Source organism: Anarrhichthys ocellatus, unplaced genomic scaffold (genome assembly GCF_004355925.1).
Source record: "Anarrhichthys ocellatus isolate YVR2014 unplaced genomic scaffold, GSC_Weel_1.0 scaffold121, whole genome shotgun sequence".
Taxonomy (NCBI): Eukaryota; Metazoa; Chordata; class Actinopteri; order Perciformes; family Anarhichadidae; genus Anarrhichthys; species Anarrhichthys ocellatus.
Genome location: NW_022280151.1, coordinates 633,766 through 661,004, shown reverse-complemented (window position 1 = coordinate 661,004; position 27,239 = coordinate 633,766). Strand labels below are relative to the sequence as shown.

General features: G+C 42.8%; 1 protein-coding gene across 3 annotated transcripts in view; it reads right to left on the bottom strand.

The window, feature by feature from the left end:
• Positions 1–27,239, bottom strand: part of tmc3 (transmembrane channel like 3) — a 74,455-nt gene that overhangs the window by 23,115 nt on the left and 24,101 nt on the right. For all 3 annotated transcript variants that reach the window (XM_031876986.1, XM_031876989.1, XM_031876988.1), the window contains exons 8-15: positions 23,616–23,763; positions 18,073–18,116; positions 14,896–15,043; positions 12,246–12,355; positions 12,061–12,139; positions 8,553–8,810; positions 4,870–4,998; positions 102–169 (exon numbers count right to left, since the gene is read on the bottom strand). In XM_031876986.1, the coding sequence (XP_031732846.1) occupies positions 102–169; positions 4,870–4,998; positions 8,553–8,810; positions 12,061–12,139; positions 12,246–12,355; positions 14,896–15,043; positions 18,073–18,116; positions 23,616–23,763 (984 nt within the window). The remainder of the gene's footprint in view (positions 1–101; positions 170–4,869; positions 4,999–8,552; positions 8,811–12,060; positions 12,140–12,245; positions 12,356–14,895; positions 15,044–18,072; positions 18,117–23,615; positions 23,764–27,239) is intronic.

The window sequence follows — 27,239 nt, the reverse complement described above, 5'->3', positions numbered from 1 at the left end:
ATCTTCTATTACACACACAGTGAGGGCCAAGGTATATGAGAGAAAGATATCCTCTATATTTCATTTTCTGTTGATGATTTTAGAGACATTTTCGGACTTACCAGATCATCCCTTGGTTGTAAATCAGATGCAAAACATTCTCTGCTATTTTGAATTCTCCATATTCAGGCTGAAAAAAGACAGAAAATTCATTAATGTGTTGCTGTGTTTTTTTCCTTTCAATTTTTTAACCATAGAGTCCTTAAATGATGCATTCAATGTTAACTCAAGGTTAAACAGGCTGTTTATTTTGTTTTTTCCTTTTGCTAATATGTTTACACTATCACCATGTTTAATGTCAATAATTTGTGCCACCAAGAAATGTATTTAAAGTCTCCCTCCACTCAAAAATGTGTTACTCACTGTTAAGGAACAGTTTGACACTAGAAAGCTGTTTTCACATTCATCTGCTCTGTGCTCACCTTAAATCTCAACATGTTCTCACTCCCAACTCGTCAAACACCAACGCTTGGTCCATGGCCCTACGCTTTAAACTATGATGCTCTAGGTACCCCTCTAGTGTGAGCTTTAGAGACAGCGTGCCAGTTTCCACTCATTACATGCATGGTGTGTCAAAATGAACTTCCAACAAAGGTTTACTTAGCTTTCAGTTAACCTAGTAAGGGTTAGGCACCAGAGTAGGCCTAGGAAAGGATTGTGGTTAGGGTTAAAATAAGTACGTAAAATAAGTTGGCCTGTGTTTGTTACACCGCTGATGTTTGTAAAGTATGATAGTTATGTAACAAAACAAAGGGTAAAATAAGTCAACTAGTACAAATAGAATTGTTCTCAAGTGGCGTAAAAATGATTAAAAACAATTTGTTGCACCAATTCACCAGTTTTCTTGTACTTAGAACTTTCTCTTTGGTTTAGGAACAGAAATTCACAAGTGTTCCAGTTGTTTGAGTTATGAACTCGTAATGTCATTTATATATTCTATCTCCCTCCACTGGGGAAAAACACTGACCTGAAATCATAATGCTCTAATCTGAATGAATTTGTATTTAAAAACAATTATATTACTATAACTATAATTAGATGACGAAGAAAATTAATTTTCTGTTCACCATATAGTAACAGTTTTAATTAAATGTTTAAAACTTCAAACTCGTCTGGACAGCTGGGGCAGAACATATGCACGCATATTTCTGATGACGTTGGCTGTAAAAGGGTCTATAGCTGCCTCATGGTCTTTCTGCAGGTCGATGCCCAGTATCATCCTTTGTGGAGCACCATCCCCTACTGTAGGCAATGTTATACTGTATCTCTCTCAACCACCTCTTTCACTTGGTATGGAACGCCTCTTTATTTCTGCTCTGATGACACATCGTTTCATTCATATTATTCTGTATTATTCATATTTCTAATAGTTTTGTGTCCTCTAGTACCACTACTGAAACTGCTTCACTTATCTTTTTGTCTGCTGATTTCAGCACTTCAACAGGTAACCTTGTCAATTGGCAGTTCTAGGCGCATCGATTATGTTAATGATGATGAAATTTAAACCATACAACCGTGCACCTACTCAAGAGTCTTAACGTTTACATATTTCACTCAGAGTAAACAACACATCATGTAGCTTGGCTTCGACAAAATATTGGAACGAGCTGAACAGAATAAACTGTACGAAAGCTAATCTAAGTTTACTTCCTGCTTTGCTACAGTGCAACGGCTCTTTTTGCTCTTGCTCTCTGCTCTCTTTTCATTTCGATGTTATTTTTGGTGCATTACTACTTTTTTAATCACACTGTTGATAAGGTGGCTCTCTGCCAAAATCAACTTAATCATTTTTTTTAGTCTAAAAGATATTTGGGAGGTTCCTTAATGATTAAAACTCTGGGTCACAATCATCATACAACTGCCTTTAGTTCCCAAACAGCAACTTACTGGTCTTCTGACAGACCTACCTTCGACAACGTGCCTCTGAGCAAGGATAATTGCACTGGAGAAGACTCTGAACTCCATGACACTCTGCCGGTGTCTCCCGCTGGTGAGTTAGTGATTTCAATGGACAGCTGACTCTAAATGACTCCATAAATCTCCCCAGCTTCACTGAAGCTAAACCAGTGAAGAGATGTGCGGGGACTAGTATTTTTTACCTGCTGGGATCTGGCTGCCAAACCTAAAGATAATTGCAGGAATGTACTCCCATAGGGCAACATTTACGGCATAAACTCAGCCAACTCCAGCCAAGGACATCTGACAGACAGACAAAGGTGAGCATAAACAGCAGCCTCTGCACCACAAAGACAAAACACTACAGCCTGAAAACATGCTGACAACCAGCTCATGGATCGGTCTCCTAATTCCTCCGCCCTTCACTCCCCCATGTACGTGCCTCAGTGCTTTTGGGATTCACTGATAAAATAGAAACGCTGGCTAACGCTGTCATTACATTCACCCTGCAGTCACTACCACATCGTCAGCCTCCACCCCAACCAAGCACACTCTGACACCAACCTAGCTGATAACAAAGACGACAAAAAGAGAAAACGTCTCTCTCCTGCCCAAGCTGACGGCCTTGATAAGCAAAGTCACCAAAGGTTTTCCTCATCAGTCAACCCCCATTAATCAGCACTGCCACATTTCAAATAACTGCCAGTCAAATCCCAGCCCCGTGTCTATTCTCCCCAACATCCTTCTACTTTCCTCTATTGAGCATGGACCCACTGCATCCTATGGTAGACCCCATCACCGCCAAAGAGCAGGCTTAACAACTGCACATCCTGTCCGAATCATCGTTTTGACACGTAGAGTGAGAATGATGCCCCTATATTTATCAAATTTGAATAGCCATTCCTCATCAGCCACAATCTGTCCTCAGCCTGTCAGAAATAAATATTAAATTGGCTGGATTTGAAGCGTTTGACCACAGAACTCTGGAAGAAATTGTGCCCACCACAGTCCGTTCTCACTCCCAAGGCGTCAAATACAGCAGCTTGGCCAGTGGCCCTATTTGTCAAACCATGACCCTCAAGGTGACCATAGTTATGGTGGGAGTGAAGGAAGAAGTCAGGGGACGTAGTATAAAGAGCAGGAAGGAGGACAGAATAGATTTTACGTAACACACTTTAACCTTGTATGAGTTAAGTTAAGTAACAAACTTACAAGACATACTTTACTTAACATCAAGTACAAGTACTTTCACCCAGGAAGTAACTTCATGTTCCATACAAAACCAAAAGTCAATGTTAAGTTATTGTAACCTATATAAATTGCGTAACATACTTAACTTCCCTATTTAAGTTATGTGACATTTTAACTAACATAACATAACATACTTAACACTCTTATCTGCATAACAAATGTAGGGCTAGTTATTTTAACCTAAACACACCAATCTTTTCCTAAACCTTACCAAGTCATTTTGTTGCCAAAACTAAACCAATTTGTTTCCTGTAAACAGAGTTTATTTTGAAAAGTAAATAAATAATTGATTGCATGTGTCTAATCTCTCTCTATCTAAATACAGACAAAACTGAGATAATAGGCTCTTTCACCGCAGCCATTTTGACACGTCATTGTTGGGTGAACACGTGTTATTCATAACGTTAATCATGGCACTGTTCCATTTAGTTTGGCTAGGGCTCTGGCATTGTGCATGCTGGCTCACCAGAATGAATGTGACACACTAAACAGATTGGGAACAAAATTAAGTTAGATTACTGTCATGGTCTTTTCTCAGGTCTCCCCAAAACACCCTCAGACTACTTCAGCTCATTCACAATGCTGCTGCTAGAGATCTAACAAAACCCAAGAAAAGTGAACACATCACACTCATTCTCAGGTCTCTGCACTGGCCTCCAGTGTGCCACAGAAAAGAGTGTAAAGTACTACTGCGTGTCTATGAATCTGTCAATGCCTTCGGACTGAAATACATCCCTGATGTCTTCAACCACATGAACCCTCTCAGCCCCTCAAGTCATCAGATGGAGGGTCCATGTTAAACATGGAGAACCAGTTCCTGTGCACCACAGAGCTGGAGCAAACTTCCGGTAGGTATTAGACTTGCACCGACTTTAATCACCTTTAAACCCAGGTTAAAAAGATTTATGTTCTGCACTGCATCTGAATGAAGCTCAAATACTTCTATCCTGTATTTATGTTCTTCAAAGCACAGCATATCATTTTTGCCGCTAGGGGTCTTTCAATCAAAACAATCACAAAAGATGTATTTTGATGATGTTGTGAAGTCGGGAGTTGTTTTTTTCATTGCTGCTAACACTCCGACGGCCCGCCCACGGTCTTTTGGAGTGTTAACTGTACCTCTGTGTTATGTACACAACTGCTATTTATAGGTAGATACTCATACGGCATATCTCTGGAGAGCTAAGATTCTTGTGATTCGATTTATGCAAACCCTTTCAAGATACAATCACAACAGCAGGTACAATTGATAAACAGAAACTTTGTTTGTTTACAAGAAAACTCCACAAGGTATCTTGAAAGGAATTATTTTGATATTTTTAGGGAATCTGCTTTTTCACTTATGGTGAAGAGGGTGAGAAAATCAATAGCTCTCTCTTATCTGTCCAAGGCTACTGACAGGAGATGGTTGGCTTAGAAACAGGAGGAACAGCTAGCCAGGCTGTGTCCAAAGGTAACAAAATGTGCCTACCAGCTCCTCCAGAGCTCACTGATTAACACGTGAAATCTTGTTTGCTTAGTCCATACAAAAAGTATAAAAATGACAATTCTGGATTTATGTGCTGGACTATTTGTTGGCTACAAGTAGTAACTTCCTGAAGTCTTCACTGGTTGCCAGCAATTGGTCAAAGTAAATCATTTTAAAGTTTTATAACACAAAAACTCAAATTGTGCACAACTTACAAACTTGCTCTCTAAATCCCAGCAGCAGCAGTCACTCAGGTAGCGAACCACCAAACCTCTGATGAAGTCAATGAGCAGGATGCTGGCCACCGTGAAGATCATGTCAATGATGGACAGCTTCAGCATCTCCTGGAGACACACCACACACACACACTGTGTGTACATTATGTCAATATACAAACATGTGCAGTTCGATACATTTTCCACCACTCAACAGACAAAAACTGCTCAGTATTGTTTTTTGCTGTTTGTTTAAGAACTCGGACGTCTGCACAGTCAGGACTTGCAGGAGGAGAATACATTTTAATTCTTCTTGTCAGTATAATACATCCCAATCGCCTATCAGTCTGACGACGATTTAGCCTCTGGGGACAACGGCTATAATTCTGGGGTTACAAAATAAGTACATGAACACATAAACGACTAAAGACAACACAAAGTAAGACAAAGACAAAAACAAAAGCAGAGGGGACAAATGCAATAGACTGATGGTATAAGTGTGAAAAACGGAGGTCCGGCAAAATGTATAGAGATGGATGCGTGTGTGTTCATCGTTTGTGAGATCCGATTAATGGTGAGTGAGAGGTGTTGAATGAGGCTGTGTGTAAGTGGTAATATAGGATGGATATACTATATCAACAAAAAATACACAAATACTGTACATATACACAAATATCTCCATAAATATACAAATATATACATATGAACAAAAATACAAGTAAGATAAAAGGAGCAAGACAAGAGGAGGGAAAAGAAAAAAGAAGAAAACAAAGAGTATCAAATAATAAAAACAATTAAAGTAGAAGTAAAATAATAAATATAAAACGCAGGTCATTGTTTACAGTCTGAGACTTGAAACGAGCGACTGGAGTTGGAGTTTAGACACGACATTTACGACCGGATTGTTTAACAAGGAGCCAATTAGCCATCTAATAAAAAGCTAAATCCTGGCCGGTGACATCCCAGATTGCATTTGGCCCTCCACACGGGTTGTTTACCAGCATTAAACCAAAACCTGCTCAAATGTGATTGGTCAAGACTATGTGGACTGCAAACGGAAGAAAAAACAAGAACACTTCCGATACTGAAATCTTGTTTCGTTGACTCCGCATTCAAAGGTAGATATCTGTTTTTAGAGATTGCATTAGGATGAGCATGTCAGAAATGTATTTGGGCAGTTATCTCGTAGGTACTGTACAAAGAGAATGACATATAGAGTAATACTGCTTAATGATGTGTACATCAACAGAAAGCAGAGAAAGCCTTCATGAACTGTATTTATTTTTCGTATGTCGGTGTTGGGATCTGACTATATGGCTTCGACATGTGCTGTGGAACAAAGAGAGAGAGTCAGGCCTTGCCTTTTGCAAGCAAAGGTTTCATCCTGATTGTAGTTTGATGAGCACCAAACCCCCCAACTTTGAAGAAATTCACATTAGGGTGTGAGTTTCCTCCCCGAAATGCCACACTGCTCTCATTGGACGAGAGAAGGGATGCCGAGGCGGGACCTCCGGTAAGACGATCTTCCTCCCCCAAAAACTATGCATTCCTGAAGGTACCTGAAAGCAGCGCTGCAATCTAATTGGCCGAGAGCCAAGACACCACAGGACCCCTGTGGTTCAGCCACTGTTCTACAAAAGTACCTGCAACCCCCACCTCAATGCTTTTGCCCCTTCGACCTCCGTCGAGCTAGTGAGCACACCAACGTTGTTTCCCTTTTCAACCAAATCCTAGGTCTAACAGTTTATATTCGCTGGCCGAATTCACCAAACTGTCTATTTTATCTTTGTTCGTATCCACGAAGCGAACCCTTTTATTCCTGCAGAAGTGAAAAAGCAAGACTTCTTCAGAAAGAGAGAGAGAGAACTTCCACTCTCCACCAAGCGCCTCGTTTGCTCCGGACATAAGGACGCGAAAATCCCTTATCCAGACGACAGCGAATCTCTCCTACCGAGAGAACACCTCCCGAGGCCCGCAGCCGCGCTGCCTGGGCCCAACGAAGCTCAGAAGTACCCCTCAGAAGAAACCCCCCCTCAATCACCACGATTGCATCATACCGTAAGGCGAAATAGATTCTGGGCAGAGTTAGAGAGAGTTAATTTGTGTTTATTTTATCTTGTTTGTGTGCTTAAAGTACTGTTCATTTTTATAACGTGGTGTATGCTTTATGATCACCGACACTGGCGATCCCTGAAATTGCTGGTGTTGTGTAGAAGTTAGCGTGTATTCCATGCTACTGTGATTCGTGTCGAGACAGCCGCAGTGAGGTCGAAGTTGCTTCTCATCAGTTCAGGAGGTCAGAACTGCCGGCTGAGACAAAGAGTCGCGGTACTTGCTCCCCTGGCTGAGAGAGCAATCTTCCGTACTCCAGCGCGGCGCGAAGGATCTTAATCTTTTGTTTTATTTAATTTTGCTTTGTTCCATTCCCTTCTCTTTTACTAATCCACACAAACACACAGACATATAGATTTGAGCTAATGTAGCTACGTGCTAAACGGCTACCGGCACGTATAGACGCCAGGTCTCCTGTTGGCTATCCGCCATTTTTGAGTCTCACGCATGAGAGACGTCACTACGTCCCAACTACGTCATACGTCGCTGAGCTGTTCCCTCGCTCCTCCCCCTTACGCACACACACACGCACACACACGCACACACACTTCCCCCCCCCTCTTTTCAATCGTCTGTTGATTTTAGATAGCGTGCTCATAAATGTATAGTTGTTGTTAGTTTAGATATTAGTTGACTAGATCATTAGTATTAGAACGTAATAAACTCTGTTATATTTTAAAGAGCAGCTGTCTGTGATTACTTTGTGCGTGTATTGTGATAATAGCTGTATATGTGGTCTGTGCTCGAGCTTAAACCTTCACTTTCACTCTGAATGTGTAATAGTACTCAGACTATTGACATTGTGAGTGAACACTAATTATGAGACTTAGTTTTATCGTTTGGTTATTGGTCCCTGTTCGCAGGGTGGTGCCCCGTTATTATTAGTAATCATTAATAATTGTTACTGACATTAATAATTCTATTGATGTCAATTTAGTTTCTTAGATGCTGATGACCCAAACACGCTCCTTTACGTTCCCAACATATTGGTGCCCCCTTTTTGAGGCCATGTTATTCCCAACATCGGCTACTTTGGTCCAGACTGAAATGCTTAAAAAATGTATGGATGGATTGCCATGGAATTGTTAAAAATGCATGAATTCGGAAGAATTGTAATAACTTCCTGACATTTCCTCCACTGCCATCCTCAAAAGAATCGTCAAAATTTCACTTTGTCCAAACGTGGTTTTATGACTACTACAATACCTGCTATGCTAATGTCATTCCCTTCAGCCTCAGCTCTAATTTGTGTTTATTGCTAATTAGCAAATGTTTATATGTTGTATTCTGATTGAGAGCTACAGTATTTTTTGTGCCAGTATTCTATATCTCTAATTCTAACAAATGTATTGCCCTTAAATAAATAAAAATCTTATTCAATGTTTTAATACCATTTTTAGTGTAAGGGAACATTTTCAGATAACTAGTAAAAGTGACCGCAATCTAGTTTTAGACAGTCATTAGAAAAGTGTGACTTCCCTCAGTTTTCTCTGGACCTACTTTCAACTGTAGAAAAGAAGAAAGATGCCACATGAATATGAGTGTAGTGTATGGTAATCAGAAGAAAGTACCTGTCCAACATAGGTCTCCCAGCATTGCTCCTGCTGAGAGCGGGTGTTCTTCTCAAACAGAGCTGTCTGGTTGAAGATGGTCCCTGAGCTGCTTGTGCTGGTGTTCCTAACGTCCAGCAGTGTGGCAATGGTCGCTATGGTGCTGTTGCGATGCTCAGAGACAGAGATCTCAGAAATCAGGGTGGAGAAGCTGTCAGGCTGAGAGATGGTGGCCAGGAAGGAGCTGGAGTCAGACCAGTTAACTGGACTCACTGGGACCTGGAAGACAAAAAGTAGGATCCATTACCAGCTACATGCTATGTCACGCTTATATGGGCAAGTAATTATGAGATAGCTACTTAGTGGTGTGAAAGTAATAGTTCATAATAGTTAATACTTAGCATAAAGACTGCACACGGCGGAAAATCCAAACACAAAGAGAAATGTAGTTCACTATCAACTGTCCAATAAAGGCAAATAGAAGCTTGCATACTAACCCCGAAAACTAATAAATAAATAAAATATATTGTTTCTCAGTGCGTCACACTGAGGGTCCCTTTAGAGTGTATGAGACGCTCCGGGCTTTCAACTGACTCCGATGATAACACATCCATATAATTATGAGATGGTCAGAACAACTGAAGGAGTATAAAGAGTGAGAAAGTTCATGTGTGGCTGGGAGGTGAGGTTGAATGGGTCAAAGAAAGACAGGACTTCCACCCAGTAGACCGTTGTTCATGTCCTGTGTTAAACCAAGTCAAGGCTGTATTATTTTACCTTTACAATTATGTACTCAATATACATTTACTAAATGGCCACTAAAAGAAACTGACAGCACGCAATCCAATCCAGTACAATATTTAGTCCAAAACACATTATTATGTCAATAAATACCCACGGACTGCTGTTGCATCATTTCAAATTAGCTGGCAGATATGCCTAATTAGTTATGTATTTTCCGTAGTAACTTCAGTTCGCATGTTAACATTGCCGGTATCTGGGTCTCAAAATGGCGGCTGCACTCTGACCTTTCGATTGACACCTCACTTGACCCAATAGGGTCATGTCTATGTCCTGTCCACAGCCTACAATAGCCAACGAGAGTCCGCGTTAAAGGAAAGTGCCTGCCCCCCTTCATTTGTATAAAGACCGAGCCAATTGAAACCGATCGTTCTGATGACTGACGCTTCGTATAGCCAATGAAATTTCGAAAATGACGATGTGCTGCTTGAGTGGGTAGATTTAGAGAAATTACATAATAGGCAATCATATGATGTAGATTCAGATCAGGAGTGGGTTAGGCCTTTTTAGCCTAGGTATGTGACCATGGTTACCAAGCGTCTCCAAATGGCCTTTTTTGGAAAGCGCCTAGGCATAAACCTTAGACAAACATGAAATATTAATTTTCTGTGGTATTGTTATCAGATTTGAACATGGACTAGGTAAGGCTTCATGCTGTGGTCCCATTGTGTTTTCCAGCTAATAAGTCCCAGCTATAGTCATCGGCAGGCATCTGTTTGCAAAAAATATTCAGGTGGAAATAAAAACGTTCTACTTCAGTGTATTCAAACTTCTATTACTCAATGCCAGTAGCACTTACAGTGATTCTGACTGTTGGGGGAAAAAACTTCAGAGTGTTACCTTTCAAAAGACACCAAACCCATGCATGTACTCCAAATGGTTCAAGAACAGCTTTCAATTTACTTTGGGTATGCCTTGGATAGGTGTTTTAGGCAAATTTTACTGGAGTGGTAATTAAGAAATAAAATACACTAGTAAAATGCAGAAATGCAGGGAATTGATTAATATCCTTGAATCTGGTTCAATTAAAGGCATCAGCAAAGTCTTCAATCTTGATTTTAAAGGAGCTGAGGGTCTCGGCAGACCTGCAGCTTTTTCAATGTTAATCCAATGAGCCGTCACCGTCATGTATACCTCCATTTGTTGACTTGTCCGTTGGCTGAGGGCCGAACATTTTAGGAGAACGCTGCATAATTTTACCTTGCTGTCACTGCACAAGAAATACAGCACTCTTCTACTTAGGCAGAGTGTAGCCTGGTTCCAGTGTTTTCATTACTTGTTTCAATCCTTTCCCTTCCACAATATTAAGGGGCCTCATGTCATGAACAATGAATGACACTACAGCATCAGTTATGACTCTCTTTCTCTTCTCTGTAATGGGTTTTACCGCCACAGAGTCGAGTGTTTTTTGTGAGGGGCCGGGGAAACATTAGTTTTCAGTAGATGAACCAACAATAACATGATAAGAATTAGCTATCATTGCTCACCAATAGGAATTGCAAAATAGCGTAGCTGTTACTTACAGTTTTCAGGTGATTTGCCAAACTCGTTATAGATTTGGGATATGCAAGTTTCCTTCAGCATATCTGGCTTTTGGCTTTTTTGGGAGTCATCTTCGCAAATTGTGAAATTATTTCAGACACATGACTTTTGAGATGACAGCTCAGGCCATGCAACAGGATGAAGTGAAATGCAAGCAGGCTAACATGTTGTTCGGTAAAAAAAGGCATTTCAATACTAATTTGGATGGCGATTACCATGGCAATGGTCGAAACTTCAAAGCTTTGAAGCATTGGGGTCAGTCCTAATGAGATTTATGTGAAGAAGTAACAGTTTTGACATTATGCCAGATATCTCAATGTATTGTGCTGCAGAGATCCCTACTGCCAATCAGCAAGGTGTCCTGAAATACAACTTGTTCTTTGAAAGGCGATAGTGAGTCAATATAGCGTCCAGTCTGCCCCCAGTCCAGATAACAAAAAGTAGAGCTGCTCCGAGGGCTTGTCAATAAAATATCCATGGTCTGAGTGAGTTTTGATTGTTTATTGGATTAAATCCATATGGCAAAAAGGAGACCCTTGCCTCGTCCTTCCTGCTGCCAGGTGACTACTTCTCCGGGAGGAGAGCGTGCAGCAGCTCCAGGTGACATACCCCCAGCTTGCAATTAGCTCAAATTCAGCCAGCCCTAACCCGAGCACCGGGGGTCTGATCCTGAGGGACTGACCTGACTCCCCGCCAGATCACCAAACTTTCTGTTGCCTCCGTTACACAGGTTAGACCCAGCACTCCACCAGCCCGCTGTGACTTCTGATGCTGTGGTTTGTGGATTTGAGTTGCTGCTGCTGCTGACTGGGCGTCTGATCCCGGAATTCCCAGCAGGGTGTTCTCCTGGCAGTGGTGAGTACGATTTCTCCTGAAGGTGTGGGTCGTTTCTAATTTCTTTGGATTTGATCCAATTAATTAAATATCAAAGTGAACACAGACTAAACACACAGATGGGCCGACGCCTCACCTGAAGATTCTAAGGCGGCGTGCTAATTTGACCGTCTCTCAGAGTTTTGAGCAGTTTGGTTGAATGTTCTTGCTCTGCTGTTAGTTAGTAGTTGGCTTTCTATAACTTGTAAGTACCCAGTAGAGGTGAAATGCAAAGTATGTGGTCAGGTGTAACACATTGGGAATGATGGCTATGAAACTAACAACAAAAGAATTCTATATTTTCTATACTCACAGCAGAGCTCATAATGTTGACCTTATCAAGGAGGGCAATAATTAGGCTGTAGAGATTCCCCAGGTACAAAACAAGCACTCTGTAAACACATAGACACATGACCAATGTTAGTGTGCTGTAAGACCTGGGATGTACAGTGTGTAATTAGTGCTGCCTTCGGAAGCAGTAATGTAGTGACGGAGTACCTGGCCAGCTGGAAACGCAGCGAGGTTCGTGGGTGGTACATCTCGAGCTGAGACACCAGCTCAAAAGCAGACGGAGCAATCATGGTGATGAGAGAAACCACCACACTCACCTGAGAGAGGAAGAACACGGAGACTATATTGTATTTCCCCTTTGAGAATTAAGATTTCACCTTAAAACTGATTATACATATGCAGATAGACACTTTACTGTGCCTCTGTCTCTATCAGCAGATATGTAAAATTAGGCTCTTTGATCCAAACACACAACTAAATTACAGTGAACTTAACACTAACTCCCATTATTTTAAGTGGAGTTTGTGGTGGAAAATTTCTAGGTTAATCGGGAGAAGAGAGTTTTTGTTCACAAATAATAATAAAGTCATCAGAAGATTCAAAGTTGTCTTTGTCCGTTTATTCTCTTGCAAGAGGGAAGAAAGCCCGACAGCTACGTATTCAGTAGACTGTGTGAATGCTTCCACTAACTATAGGATTCATCACCGTTTTATACACGGAGAGGTCCTCTTCTGCAGATAAATCATACACCGGGGAGGAGAGGTCTTCTGACACAGGTTAAAAGCTTCTGCTCATTATTTAGTTCCTGTCAGGTGTGTTCGCTGGGAACCAGTCACTGTTATCAAGATGAAATGAGATTTACAACAAGTTCCTCATTACTGCATAGTTTTAAACACACGTAAGTTTCGGGTTCACAACTTGGTCACAAAGAGTAAAATATATTTTTCCCTTACAGTCTTCACTTCCCCTTCTTGTGTGGGAGCGAGTGATAAACCAAAAGTAAGAGAAAACAGGACATCTGGTTCATAAATTGATTAACTACTTCTGCAGGACTGCTGTTTTGTGTCTGTCTGTGTTCATCACTTTCAGTTGTACATTCTTTAAAACTTCACATGATACTATAACATATTTTCCCATTACAAGTTACAAATATGTGAGGCAAAATTTGGGAGAGAGAATAAAATATTTTTAATATTTTGATTTGGTGGAATTCAATTAATTTTGTATTCAAATCACAAATTTGAAAATTGCCTTAGAAGGCTTTACAATCTGTACACATAATGACATCCTCTGTCCCTGGACCCTCACATCAGAACAGGAAAAACTCCCCCAAAAAATCCCTTTAACGGGGAGAAAACAGGGAGAGACCTTAGAGAGAGGAACAGAGGAGGATCCTCTATCAGGATGTGTGACAGATGTCATGTGTATAGAATGAACAACACAACAGTTACAACACATTCAATGCATATGACATAAATGATTCATATAATGAGTAGTAAGTATAATAATAATGGAAAAATGTAGCAGAAGTGGATATAGTAGAATAACAATGAATGATGTATGTACCTATAAAAAAAAAACGTGTATTTGAATATTTCATTTCATGTAATTATCATAGAACTTCAATTTAATGAAACAAGCAAAAACGGAATAAATTATAATCTCATTAAGTGTAAAAAGAATTCTAAAAACATTTTTAAGCCACAGTCCTTTTTGTCCAAATGAGAGTTGATATGTTTACCTCATACAATCACAGCACATACTGGTCCTCCCTATTCGGTATGTTTGACATCACCATAAGGAACTCGTCAGGCTTACAGTGTAAAAGCCTAATTCACCATGTAGGCAAATTCTTAAAGACATTGATGCTGAGACCAGGCCCTCCTCCTACCAGCAGTACCTGCTAAGCAGTGAATCCATTCGTAATCTGTTTTCCTTGCACACAAATCTAAAGAACCCAACAAGCAACCGCTGAGTAGCTGTATCAATAAAATGACAACCATACACATCCTTCTGTGCTGGTCACATTAAGCTCTACAAGTGTGAGAATTTCTTGTTTTTCTACGGTATCATACTCTAACACAAACTAAGTCATTGCAGTATCATTGTCAATTGCATATCTTTGGGGTTTTGACCTTTGTTGAGACCAAATATGCAATGATTAAACAGAATATTAATAATTGATAAATCACAAATAACAATATTTGTTAGTTGCAACGGTTCTCTAAATTTGAACTTATATGGCCATAAGTATATTTTAAAACATCACGTGTTTGATATTTGAAGATTAAATTAGACCGATCAGAAGTGGATTCTTTGCCATCATGGTTACAAAACATGACTTGTAGACTATATCTTCATGCAGAGCTGAACACTGATCTGGAGAAAAACCTGTGGTGATCCATTTTCTAAGTTTAATCTTTCTAAGTTTAAAAAATGTACAAACAGACAGTGAGTGTTTGTTCTTCATTTCAGCCCGAAGAGGCTGAAGAGCACTACCTTCTAATTAGGATGCAAAGTTTTCATGTTGTCTTCAAGGTGACCTTTAATTTATATAATCTTGTGTTTAAAGTGATTAGAGAAATTATCACAAAAATTATCCTTTTGTTTAAACTGTTCTTCAGTCATGAACACAGGAAAGAAAACATAAGACTTAGAAATTGGATCATCAGAATCTTCTTCTCACGTGCTGATCTGACGAACTGATCATATAATTATTTGGCTGGTAGAACAGCAGCCTCTCTGAAGGGAATGAAATGATGAGCTGTACTGAATCAGTCTCGGTTCTCCACTGTCATTGATTCCTTGGAACAGTATTGTATGTTGAATAATCTAATCAAACTAATGATGTCTGTACCTCATTCTTCTCCCAAAGCGTCAGCTCCGGCTTTTCCTGCTCTAGCTTCTGAGAACGATCCACCACAAAGTAGATGATGTAGATGCTGCCAGCCAGAGACAGCAGCACCAGGATGTTGGCTAAGATACGCAGACTGATCAGAACTGCCCTGAAGAAACACACAAATACAGAGAAATACATGGATTGGTGGAAGAGCTCAAGTTTTATCTCCCAAAATTCTGGAAGTTCACAGTTTTTCTTCAAAATGTTTTGAAGAAAAACTCTGTACTTCTCTGTCTGTCCGCCTGTCTCTATGTCTGTCTGTTTGTAGGTCTGTCCGTCTGTCTGTCTGCCTCTCTGCCTGTCTGTCTCTCTGCCTGTCTGTCTCTCTGTCTGTCTGTCGTCTGTCTCTCTGCCTGTCTATCTGTGTGTGTATCTTTCACATAGCTCAAGAATAGCTCATCCGATCTACTTCAAACTTGGTGGGTGTTTTGAATTCATGGAGTGTTTTTCTAGAATTTGGTTCAATTTCGACAAGCAACACGTTAAATATAAATAACCATTGATAAACACACACACACAGCGCTTTGTGCAGCAGTAGGGGTGGGGCTTCATCGCTCTGCAGACTGAGTCCAGCAGCTCATTGACGTAAGTTCACTTTACAACCCTTCTTCACTTCTCTCAAGTCAAATTGAGTAGATAGCCAACCAGTGGCGGCTGGCCAATAGAGGGCCATGGGGCCTGGCCCCACTTTAAGCCACGCAAAAAAAAAAAAAAAAATAATAATAATAATAAATTATACAAATTGTCAATATTTGTGTTTTTGAACTATGGAATGTACCCAGTAATATGTGTAAAATATTATATCTGCGCAAAATATATGCTTTTCCTGCTCGTCCTCTCCGCCTGTGTGCTCGTCCTCTCCGCCTGTGTGCACGACACGTCTCAGAACGCGCAGCTAGGGGGGCCAAATCGTTTTGGCCCAAAAGAGGCAGGTCTAAGAAGCAGTTTATCCAATTGCTGATTGAAGATATAAACGAGTGACATACAATTTAGCCAATCAGCGTCCTCAAATAGATTCAGCTTGGGGCCAAACCGATTTGGCCCAAAGCTGCGCGTTCTCGTCAGGAGAAGTCTCTACAGGCAAGCGCCAGCACCAGCACTACTCCTCCAAGTCTCGTTTGAGAAGAGAACTTTGGCGGAGATTCTTCAGGCCAAAGAGCTGATCCCAGCACAACAGTGAAAACTCATCATAGCTTAATTTAACATCAGTATTCATAATTACACTTCATGTACTTCTCCTGATCGTTACCTCCCATAACAAGGTCCATACTGGCATCTCAATAAATAAACATGTTCTATTATATTATATATATATATACTGTATATATATATCTATATATGTGTGTTTTATATTATACTGAATATTATTATATGATATATATTATACTGTATATATATATATTATATTATACTGAATTCCCTGTGAGGGTGACTAAAATAAGATGTCCTGACATGTTTATCAAAGTGTTATTTACTGGGTGTTTTCGTGTTGGAATAAATGTTAATTATTTAACTGCAAAGTAGTAGTGCATGTTTGATACTTTAACTTTTTTGCATTAAATCATACTGGGATGTTTGCTGAAATTGATAGGATGGCCCTACCTAGAAAAATTTCCACCAGCCGCCACTGTCCCGTTGTCTGTTATGTGAGCGCAGTCCACCGAAAACATTATATTTCCCACAATTTAAGCTTCTGCGTTTTCCAAATGCACTAGTATTATTCAAACGTATTGTTCGGTTTGTAAGCCTCGTACTGAACGGTTTAATACGAATACGTGTATTATTACACCAATAGAAACAAATAACCGTAGCTCAGTAGGACAGCACAGAAGGCCCAGGTATAAAATGCAGGCCCGCCACTGTATTACACTAATATTTTAATATTGCCAGCAAAATGCCTCCGCTAATTAAATCCATGATCTTCTTTATAGCTGGTTTTGGTGAAGTAAGAGACCAAAGCCTATTTGGAAATCACCTTCGCTAAGTGTATTTCATTGAGTAATCCCGACCTCGGTGTATTTTTCACGGCTCCCGGCAAATGCTGTCCTGCTTTACTTTTCACCCTTTCTCTAATTTGGAATGTTGCTATCGGCAATGCTAAAATAAGTTCTCAAAACCCTTTTTCTGAAATAAAGTTAACTATTAATAGTGAAACTATTAATACTGGACATTCAGATGTTTACTTGAAGAGAAGAGAAGATAGAGCCCAATGTGCGTAAATATAATTAACTCTGTTCAAGGTGGTTCTTCAATTCTAATATGATGCTAGATCCTTTCATGAATAATAATGCATCATATTTTAATTGTTATATTTTATGAATCAAATCTAAATATGCAATGTAACAAGTAACATTTCTCTTTCAAGTAAATGTAGTAGTGCAATGTTTTCCTCTCAAGTAGAAGTACATAGTAAGTATACAGATGAGTTGCATTGTTTGAAGAGATTTGGGAGCTTTCTTTAAGTTATTTCAGGCTACAAAGTGTTATAATAGTAACACAATTCAATGTTTTTCATTTCTAAACATAACAATTAATCTAAAGCTGCTGGACCAGGTTGCTATTTTTCCTAACAGCAAAGTCTGTCCCTGCTGTTTTTTTCTTTTAAACAGAATGTATTGTTTCTGACTGTGAATAGCCAAGACATGGGTGTGTGATGGAACTATCTCATGTCAGGTGTGTTGCTGAGGACCAGAGAAAGCTCAGTGCTGAGTGTGAAGTTGTTTGTATGAGCGATTCTCCAGAAAGCTGCAAGTAGCAACACCACAGGACAACCATTAAGCTCGTTCTGCACAGGCATGTTTTCAACGGCCACTGCACTAGTAATGATCAATTTGCTTAAAAATAAAGGTTAAAATTACTTTTTACAACTGTATGTCAGAGTAGAGGATAACATCTAATGTGATAGCTTAAGTAGGACATACAGGACATTATAATATATTGTCTCTCCAGTCATGTCCTTTTTGTGGTTTACTGTCAATTTCTTAAAAATAATCCAAGATGCACATCAATAGGGATTTCACACAGAGGGTGCTGCAAATCAGCAGGGTTTGAAAATGATTCAAATGGGGAAAGAGGTGGAGGAGGAGGAAGAAGAACAAGAACAAGACAGACAACATGCAAAAACAAGACACCTACAGACTGATATCCTTCTTCTTTTCCTGCTCCTCAACGATGGCTTCCTGTGCAGAGAAACATTTGATAACATTTGTCATGACCCTTGCTGTTATTAGTTTAAGGGTAAATCACAGTGAGTCACAATTTCTGATTCAAAGTGTTCTGTGTAGGAAAAGTGTTGTGAGATGCATCAACACAGAAATACAAGAAGGGGACAGGGGTGTTGTTGCTTGAGTGTATGTACTGTGGCAAACCAGGGGGAAAAGCCGAGCAGACACAGGACAGGAGGCGGATCCCAAAGCTCAGGTTGGGGGAGGTGATAGAGGGAGTATACCATCCGGTGCAGGTGCTGCAGCCACTAGTGGTCACACCTGCAGCCCATGAGCTAATTAGAATGAGCATATGTTCCCAGGGCTGTGAAGCAGCAGCAGCAGACAGACTGGGCAGAAGAATACGAGGATCTCCTGCACCTCTGGAGAGGAGCTTCAGCAGACCGGAGGTAATTCAGCGGACTCTCTCCTCTGCTCTGCCCAAACATGATGGAGGAATCGTCACACTGGGTGTAGACCGAAGGCCAAAGACCCCGACTGGGAGGAATCTTTTGTTGAGTTTGACCCTATCCCCCTTTACCCCACCCTGTTTATTAAAAGACACTTTTTGTTACATGGTTACTGTCTCTGAGTCACCTGTTTTATATCTGAATCTCGCCTCCACGTCCCCCAGGTTGCCACATTTGGTGGAGAATGTGGGCACGGTGATCCGTCGCTAAAGATTCAGAATAAAATAGGTACTCAGAGAGAGAGACACGCAGTGCTATGGAGAACGCACTAGCACAGCTCATATACATCCAAACCCAGCAGGCCGAGAGCCTTAGAGCATTACAGGATCCAATGACTACTCTGGGCCAGCATCTGATAAAACCAGAGAGGCCTACAGAACCCAGTAAAGTGCTCACCAAACAGAACGGCGAAGATGACATTGAGGCCTACCTAGAGGTTTTTGAGAGAACTGCAGAGAGGGAGCGGTGGCCTAAAGCAGAGTGGGCAGGGATCCTAGCCCCTTTTTTAACAGGCGAAGCACAAAAAGCCTGTCGGGACCTCTCCCCTACAGAAGTGAATAATTATGAGGCATTAAAAGCAGCCATTTTAGCCCATTACAGTCACAACCTCCAGACAAGGGCCCAACAGTTCCACTCCTGGACCTATGACGCCACTGCCCCAGTGCGACCGCAGGTTGCAACCCTTATGCGCCTGACACGTAATTGGTTAACCACGGGGGATGGGCCATCAGCCATGGACAGAGTTGTAATGGACCGGTGTGTTAGAACACTACCAGGGGATGCCAAACGACATGCCTCCCAAAGCAGCCCAGAGACAATGGATGACCTGGTGGCGCTATTGGAAAACCACCAGGTCACAGTGGAGCTAATGCGGAGCAGTCGGCAAGAGCCCTTACGACCCAGCCGCTCTGACCCCAGGGAAGACAAGCCAAGGCTGAGGAAGGGTGACCCGGAGACACCACCCCACTGCCAGATCCCCCAGGGGGGCCAGCCCAGGCCACCCCTCCCCCGTTGACCCCTTGTGAATCAGGACTGCCGGAAGTGCTTCACCTGTGGCCAAGAGGGCCATTTAGCTTGGAATTGTCCGGTGGGTGATGTAATGATGCCCACGGCGGGCTCATCAGATGCACAACAGAAGGCCGGCAGCTATCTTACTACTTGCTGGGCCCATGAGGGCACAAGGGCCCCAAAGCTTCCCGTCAGAATAGGGGCCCAGGATGCAGAAGCCTTACTGGACTCTGGGAGTGCCGTCACTCTCCTAAGGCCAGGACTGACAACCGGGCCCAGAGGGCCCCCTATCCCAGTCTCCTGTGTCCATGGGGATTTGCGGAATTACCCCACCACCCACATTAAGGTTCAGACCACAAGGGGCACTTTTGAAGTCATGGCGGGGGTGGTAGAAAAAGACTGTCCCATATTTTGGTGTTTGTGGGCCCACAGGGCGTCTGGCCACAGGAGAAGCTGTTCAAACAAGAAACGTCGGGGAAACCGGAAAGCCAAGGTGGTACATGCCTGTGCAGCACCATCTAGCCCAACCGTTTCATCTGGAGTGGAGACAGATGAGGATGCCCTAGCCCCAGCGGAGGCCCTGGTGAGGGAGGATCCACGGCCGGATGAGGCTTCGTCAAACTTTTTTTCTTTTTTTTTTTTTTTTTTTTTTTCTCTTTTCTCTGAGTTCCCCCAGGCAGAAGAGGAAAATGCTATCCGCCCAGGCCAGTTTGGGACTGCCCAGTTGGAAGACCCCCAACCTGGAACAAGCCAGACGGAACCTGGGGGTGGTCGAGGGGAAACCGGTAGAAGGGGTGAGTGTTACCACTTTTCCACATTTTTCGGTGAAAAATGGCCTCTTGTATAGGGTAGCTAAGCTGGGGGAACTTGTTGCTAGTCCCTAAATGCTATGTTCCAAAAGTGTTGTACCTAGCCCATTCACACCTGTTGGGAGCTCATCTGGGGGCAGAGAAGACCTACGACCGAATCCTGGGTCGCTTCTACTGGCCTGGGGTGAAGAGGGCGGTCCAGGATTATTGCAAAAGCTGCCGGGAGTGCCAGAAGACTGCTCCAAAGGTACACTATCAGAATCCCTTGATCCCGTTACCCTTAATTGATGTCCCCTTCCATAGAGTGGCCATGGATATAGTAGGACCCCTGCCAAAGTCCAGTAGGGGGCATCGTTACATCCTGGTCATCATGGATTATGCCACCCGCTACCCAGAGTCAGTCCCATTACGCACTGCAAATGCTAAGGCAGTTGCCAGAGAATTATTCCTACTCTTTAGTCGAGTTGGCATTGTAAAAGAAGTCCTAACTGACCAGGGAAGCTGCTTCATGTCTCGGGTCATGAAGGAGATGTGCAAGTTGTTGAAGGTGAGCCAAATAAGAACCTCAGTGTACCACCCACTGACAGATGGCCTCGTAGAACGTTTTAATAACACACTAAAACAAATGCTGAGGAAGACTATTGATGTGGATGGGAAGAACTGGGACCAACTAATCCCCTTTGTCTTGTTTTCAATCCGAGAAGTTCTACAGGCTTCCACAGGGTTTTCGCCGTTCGAGTTGCTGTATGGATGGAGACCCAGGGGCATGCTGGATCTGGCTAAAGAAGCCTGGGAGCAACAGCCATCACCCCACCACTCCGTAATAGAGTATGTGGACCAGATGCAAAGGAGGATGGGTAAAATATGGCCCCTAGTGTGGGAGCATATGCAGCAAGCACAACACGCTGAAGCCCGAATCTACAACCGGAAAGCTCAAGTGCGGGAGTTCCAGCCCGGTTAGTTTGTCCTGGTTCCAACGGCTGACTGTAAGTTCCTGGCCAAGTGGCATGGACCCTATGAAGTGATTGAGAGGGTGAGCAAGGTTAACTATAAGGTGAGACAACCTGGGAGAAGGAAGGCCTGTCAAATCTATCACATCAATCTGTTAAAGAAATGGCATGCCCCTGACGGTGTTCCGATGGCAACATTAACCGTTGAAATCCCAGACCCTGTCCCTTCACAGGTACCTCTAGGCCCCCAGTTGGGCCTGGCCCACCGGCAAGACGTGGTGGAACTGACCAGTCAGTTCTAGGATGTGTTTTCTGACCTACCTGGATGCACCAATGTGATCCAGCATGACATAATCACCGAGCCAGGAAAGAAGGTGAGGCTCCGGCCCTATCGCATCCCAGAGGCAAAAAGGAAGACCATCAAGGAAGAGGTGAGAAAGACGTTGGAAATGGGGGTTATTGAGGAGTCACATAGTGCCTGGTCCAGCCCAATTGTTCTGACTCCCAAATCGGATGGCACTGATGGATTCTGCAATGATTTTAGGAAATTGAATGAAATCTCAAAATTTGATGCCTACCCCATGCCGAGAGTTGATGAGCTAATCGAGCGATTAGGCCCAGCCCGGTTTGTGTCCACTCTTGACCTCACCAAGGATTACTGGCAGGTTCCCCTCACAGAAGGAGGCAAGGAAAAGACGGCCTTTGCTGCCCTGGAGGGCCTATATCACCATAAAGTCCTGCCCTTCGGAGTCCATGGCGCGCCAGCCACATTCCAAAGGATGATGGAGCAGGTGCTCCAACCTCATCGTGGGAATGCAGCAGCCTACATAGATGATGTAATCATCCACAGTCCTGACTGGACCTCCCATATAAGCCATCTGAGAGCTGTCTTGGGAAGTCTACGGCAAACTGGCCTGACTGACAATCCCAAAAATTGTCACCTTGGTCTAGAAGAGGCAGAGTACCTCGGCTACACTATTGGGAGATGCAGTGTAAGACCCCAACTCCGGAAAGTTGAAGCCATCACCACCTGGCCTAAGCCAGCAACGAAATGGCAAGTAAAAACATTCCTGGGACTGGTGGGCTATTATCAGTGTTTTATCCCTCACTTTGCTACTATTGCAGGCCCCTTACACGAGATGACAAAAAACAGCCACCCACACCATGTACTCTGGAGCGCCGAAGCAGAGGAAGCATTTGCAACCCTTCAGAAGGCCTTATGCACCGAGCCGGTCTTAAGTACACCAAACTTTGAGGACACGTTCGTCGTCCATGCAGATGCCTCAGGATCAGGGGTTGGAGCGGTGCTGTCCCAGGTTAGGGGAGGGGAAGAACACCCAGTGACCTATATTAGCCGTAAGTTGCTAAAACATGAAAGGAACTATTCAACTGTAGAGAAGGAATGTCTGGCAATTAAATGGGCGCTAACCAAGCTACGATATTACCTCCTGGGCAGAAAATTTACTCTGGTAACAGATCATGCACCATTAAGATGGATGTCAACAGCCAAGGACACTAATGCAGGAGTTACACGGTGGTTCTTGGAATTGCAAAGCTTTAATTTTTCTGTTGAGCACAGGCCTGGAAAAGCCAATGGAAATGCGGATGCCCTGTCCAGGAGAGAGGAATGCTGGTTGGTCACGCTCCTAGCCCCCACCTAGGAGGGGGTGTGTGGCAAACCAGGGGGAAAAGCCAAGCAGACACAGCACAGGAGGTGGATCCCCAAGCTCAGGTTGGGGGAGGTGATAGAGGGAGTATACTATCCGGTGCAGGTCCTGAAGCCACTAGGCACGTGGCAGTGGTCACACCTGCGGCCCATGAGCTAATTAGAATGAGCACATGTTCCCAGGGCTGTGAAGCAGCAGCAGCGGCAGACAGACTGGGCAGAAGAATACGAGGATCTCCTGCACCTCTGGAGAGGAGCTTCAGCAGACCAGAGGTAATTCAGCGGACTCACCTCTCTCCTCTGCTCTGCCCAAACAGGACTGAGGAATCGTCTCACACTGGGTGTAGACCGAAGGCCAAAGACCCCGACCGGGAGGAATCTTTTGTTGAGGTTGACCCTATCCCCCTTTACCCCACCCTGTTTATTAAAGGACACTTTTTGTTACATGGTTACTGTCTCTGAGTCACCTGTTTTATCTCTGAATCTCGCCTCCACGTCCCCCGGGTTGCAACAGTACGTGTTACTGGATATGTACAATGTGAGTGTGCAGTGCGTTCAAGTGTGCCTCTGACCCTGATGTTGTTGACAATGGCAGCCCCTTTGCTCTCTGCGGCCTCTGGGTTTCCTATCAGGTAATCCCAGGCACAGAAAACTCTCCAGCAGAACGTGAAGTTCTCATCGGAGGCACTGGCCAGGCTCAGACGAGAGTTCTTGGCCATTCTGCAGGAGTTTATCCACATCATGTTATCAAACCATACAATACATTATCAACGCTATAATTTTAGGACGCTGATGCTAGTCGGGTGATCAGTCAGTCGTCCAGTCCACTTTGGTTCACAGTGAGATTCTCGACAAACTCTGTCCAGATTTGCATAAATATTTGGATATTTTTGATTCCTAGAGAATAAATGATTTTGTGAACCTTTCCTCTGGCGCCACCCTCAGGATATATTTACATTTGTGACCTTCGCAAAATGTATCATACCTCCCTGAATTCACATGCCCGTTCTTATGGGGACTCCCTCAGGTCAAACCAACTACTCTTGAAGGGTTACTTTGCTATTTTTCAACATGGACATTATTTCCATTATTGTTAAAGCTCTAAAAATGATAATATTATGAATGTATCATTCTTAGATATGTTGGTCAGTCTTGTCCACTACATTTTTAGTGTGGGGTGTAATGAACATTGCCCTTCTCATTCAGTCTTAGTACTTACATCTGCAAAAAGGAATACACTACAGTCCGTATATAACCCACGTTATCTTGAGCTAGGGCATGCAGGGTGGCTTCTAAGGAAGTCACGAGGTATAAAGAGCGGCAAGGTCTGTGTATAGGAGGTTGGGGTGGATGGATATTGAGCTTTTTTTCTATCTTCATTCAAGATTGTGTTTTTTTTAATTTGAGAGCATAACTTGTTGATTTCACTTCAGATTTTGTAAAGCTCTCCAGTTCCAGCTTCAGCTCTTCAGGCTGCTTCTACGTGCTCGTGAAACATCTGCACTCAGATTTCTCATATGCTCTTGGATTGTTTCCCCAAACCAATAGAATGCCAGGTTTAGTGTTGACCAATGAAATGATCCCTGCCTCATTGCGGATGTGTTCACTTTTCTTCTTATGGTGTTCCTGATGGGTGGTTATTCTTTAACCTGGCCCTCCACGGCATCAGTAGGTACTTCCCTTGCTTTCTTTACAACTTTTGAAATAAAATGATAGTCTGATTGTTGCTTGGGTGTCTGACCAATGCCTTAATTTTTCCTTGTGTGTAGATTACCATATAGAACTAGGAGTTTGAATATGTGTGTGCGAATCTGTGTGTGGGCGGATCAGTATGTATGTATGTATTATTCACAATCAGAAATTCAATCAATTGAAGCAGTGAAAAGAAATTGTGTGTGATTCTCTCTATTCTTATCATGAGTCCACCTTAATTATTTTCTACAATAATGATATGCTATGGTGTACTAATAACACTGTCATATACTTATGAGTGCTTTCAACCCCCATGTAGTTGCAACCCAGCCATCAAGAGGACATGGGAGCAAGTAAAAACTAAGCACAAAAACATTATTCAGAATGGTGAGTCAATACAATATGTGCCATGGTAATGTAATGAACACATCCATAAGTTTCTTAAGCGGCAAATAAACTTTACGAACAGCACGGCATGCAGCGGCTTTCCCGATGTTCTCCGCATCGCCGACACTGAACAAAAATGTACCACTCGCAAAAAAGCGCAAGGCTATGCATACAGTCTGTGAGACAGTCAATGCTCGGCTGTGGCGTGTGGTGTTCGCAATGTATGGCTCGAGAATGTCTTGTAATTAAATGATTCCTTGTCGGCAGAATTGATAGCGCTCGTATAGGAAGTCATCATGATGTGATAACGGATCTTGGCGATGTCGAAGAACTCTCTCCCTATAAAATGCTAATCTAACTAATATCGCTCCTTCATCAATGGGATCTCTCAGGAAGGGAGCTGCCATTTTTTTCCGGGGGAGTGGCAAGCTTATCCAGCTAACTTAAGTTAGCCTGCGCTGGAGCAGGTTCAAGTTTATGGATGTGTTGCTATGGTGATTTTGCCAAACTTGCTTCATTTAACCGAAAAGCCTGATTTATGTAATCTTATCCTGAAAATTATCCGGCTAACTTAGTTAGCCAGGTACGAGGAACGGGGCCCTGGGTGCCGTGGTATATAGCATTATTGTCAGTGGAATTGCTATTGACTATTGTAGAAGCCTAATGCTAAGGTCATAAACTACAACAGCATGTTTCCTGTTATATTTTGACACTTACCGGTTGTCTCTCGCTTCAGTCTTCACTTCCTGCCCTTGTATTTTTCTTGCCTGTGTGATTACCTGCCCAGCATTGATTGGCCTAACCTGCTCCTGATTACCCTTCCTCTGTTGTGTATTTAGTCTGTTTGCTCCCTTTTGTCCGTGCCAGTTTGTCTGGACTCCTTGTGGGTAGTGTTCCAGCTTTTCTGTTCTCTGTCCCAGTGTTAGTCTCTAGTGTTAGACCTGTTTTGGGATTTTTGGACCTCTTTGCCTCAGCCTATCGATTTTGTACTTTCACCTTATCCTGACTGATCTCCTGCTTCAATAAAGTGTTTTTACTTACTACTGATCTGTCTCCTGAGTTAGCTTTTGAGTCCTTTTCCCCATTGGTTCAGCATGGATGTATCAACTGGCCAACATGGACTCAGTGGACTCGGATTCTGTGTGAGCCGTGCTGCAGGCTCAAAGAAGGCGTATTCATCAGCAGGAAGAGGGACTTACCAGGTTCTTCCAGGATACTGCACCGGGACGAGAGGCAGCCAGGGCACTCATGGGTCTGCATCAGGGGAAGAGGAGAGTCTTTGACTACGCAATCGAGTTCCGCAACATTGCAGCTGAGAGGGACTGGAACTCTTTTGCCCGGTTTGACAACTTTCTCCATGGTTTGTCTCACTCTTCAAAGGACCAGTAGCTACCCTTGAATTACCAGCTGACTTGGATTCCCTAATCTCTGTAGCCATCAAGATCGATAAGATATTATTGGAGAGAAAGAGATCCAGGTCGTACATTCAACCGACATGTCTCCTGAGTCTGGTTTTGAGTTCCTTTGCCCGTTGGTTCAGTACTCATACATGTTGGACTGGTTCTTCTCCCCACAGGCATGAAAAGATGCTCACTAGCATATGCGGCGGCTACCTTTGACAGTAACTCTAACTATGCCGACACCACTATTTGTTCCTCTCTAGCACAGGACGCCGATGTAGCTGTTATAGTTAAAGAAAAAAGTACTGGCGACTCGCTGTTTTATATATAACTGTAATTTTATTCCAAAAGTGGTAAAGAGAGCAATAAAATAAAGCCTTGAAGTGGATAAACCAGGTCAAAGAGTAACCGCCCGTCAGGGACACTCTAGTAAAGCAAACTCACCCACAATGAGGCAGGTATCGTTTAATTGGTCAACACTACACCTGCAATGGCATTCTATTGGTTGGGGAATATTGACAGGGTTGTTGTCAGACGGCAGCCTCCGGTTCTGCCGAGTGAAGCCAATGCAGAAGTGTCTTAAAACTTGCATTCTCTCTACTGACCAGTAGGAGGCGACTTCTCTGGTTGCAAAAAGAAGTCCTCCTCACTTGATTTATTCCCTGAGTAAACATTGTAAAATTGGGTTTATGGTCTCAATCGCAAGTCTTCTTCAAT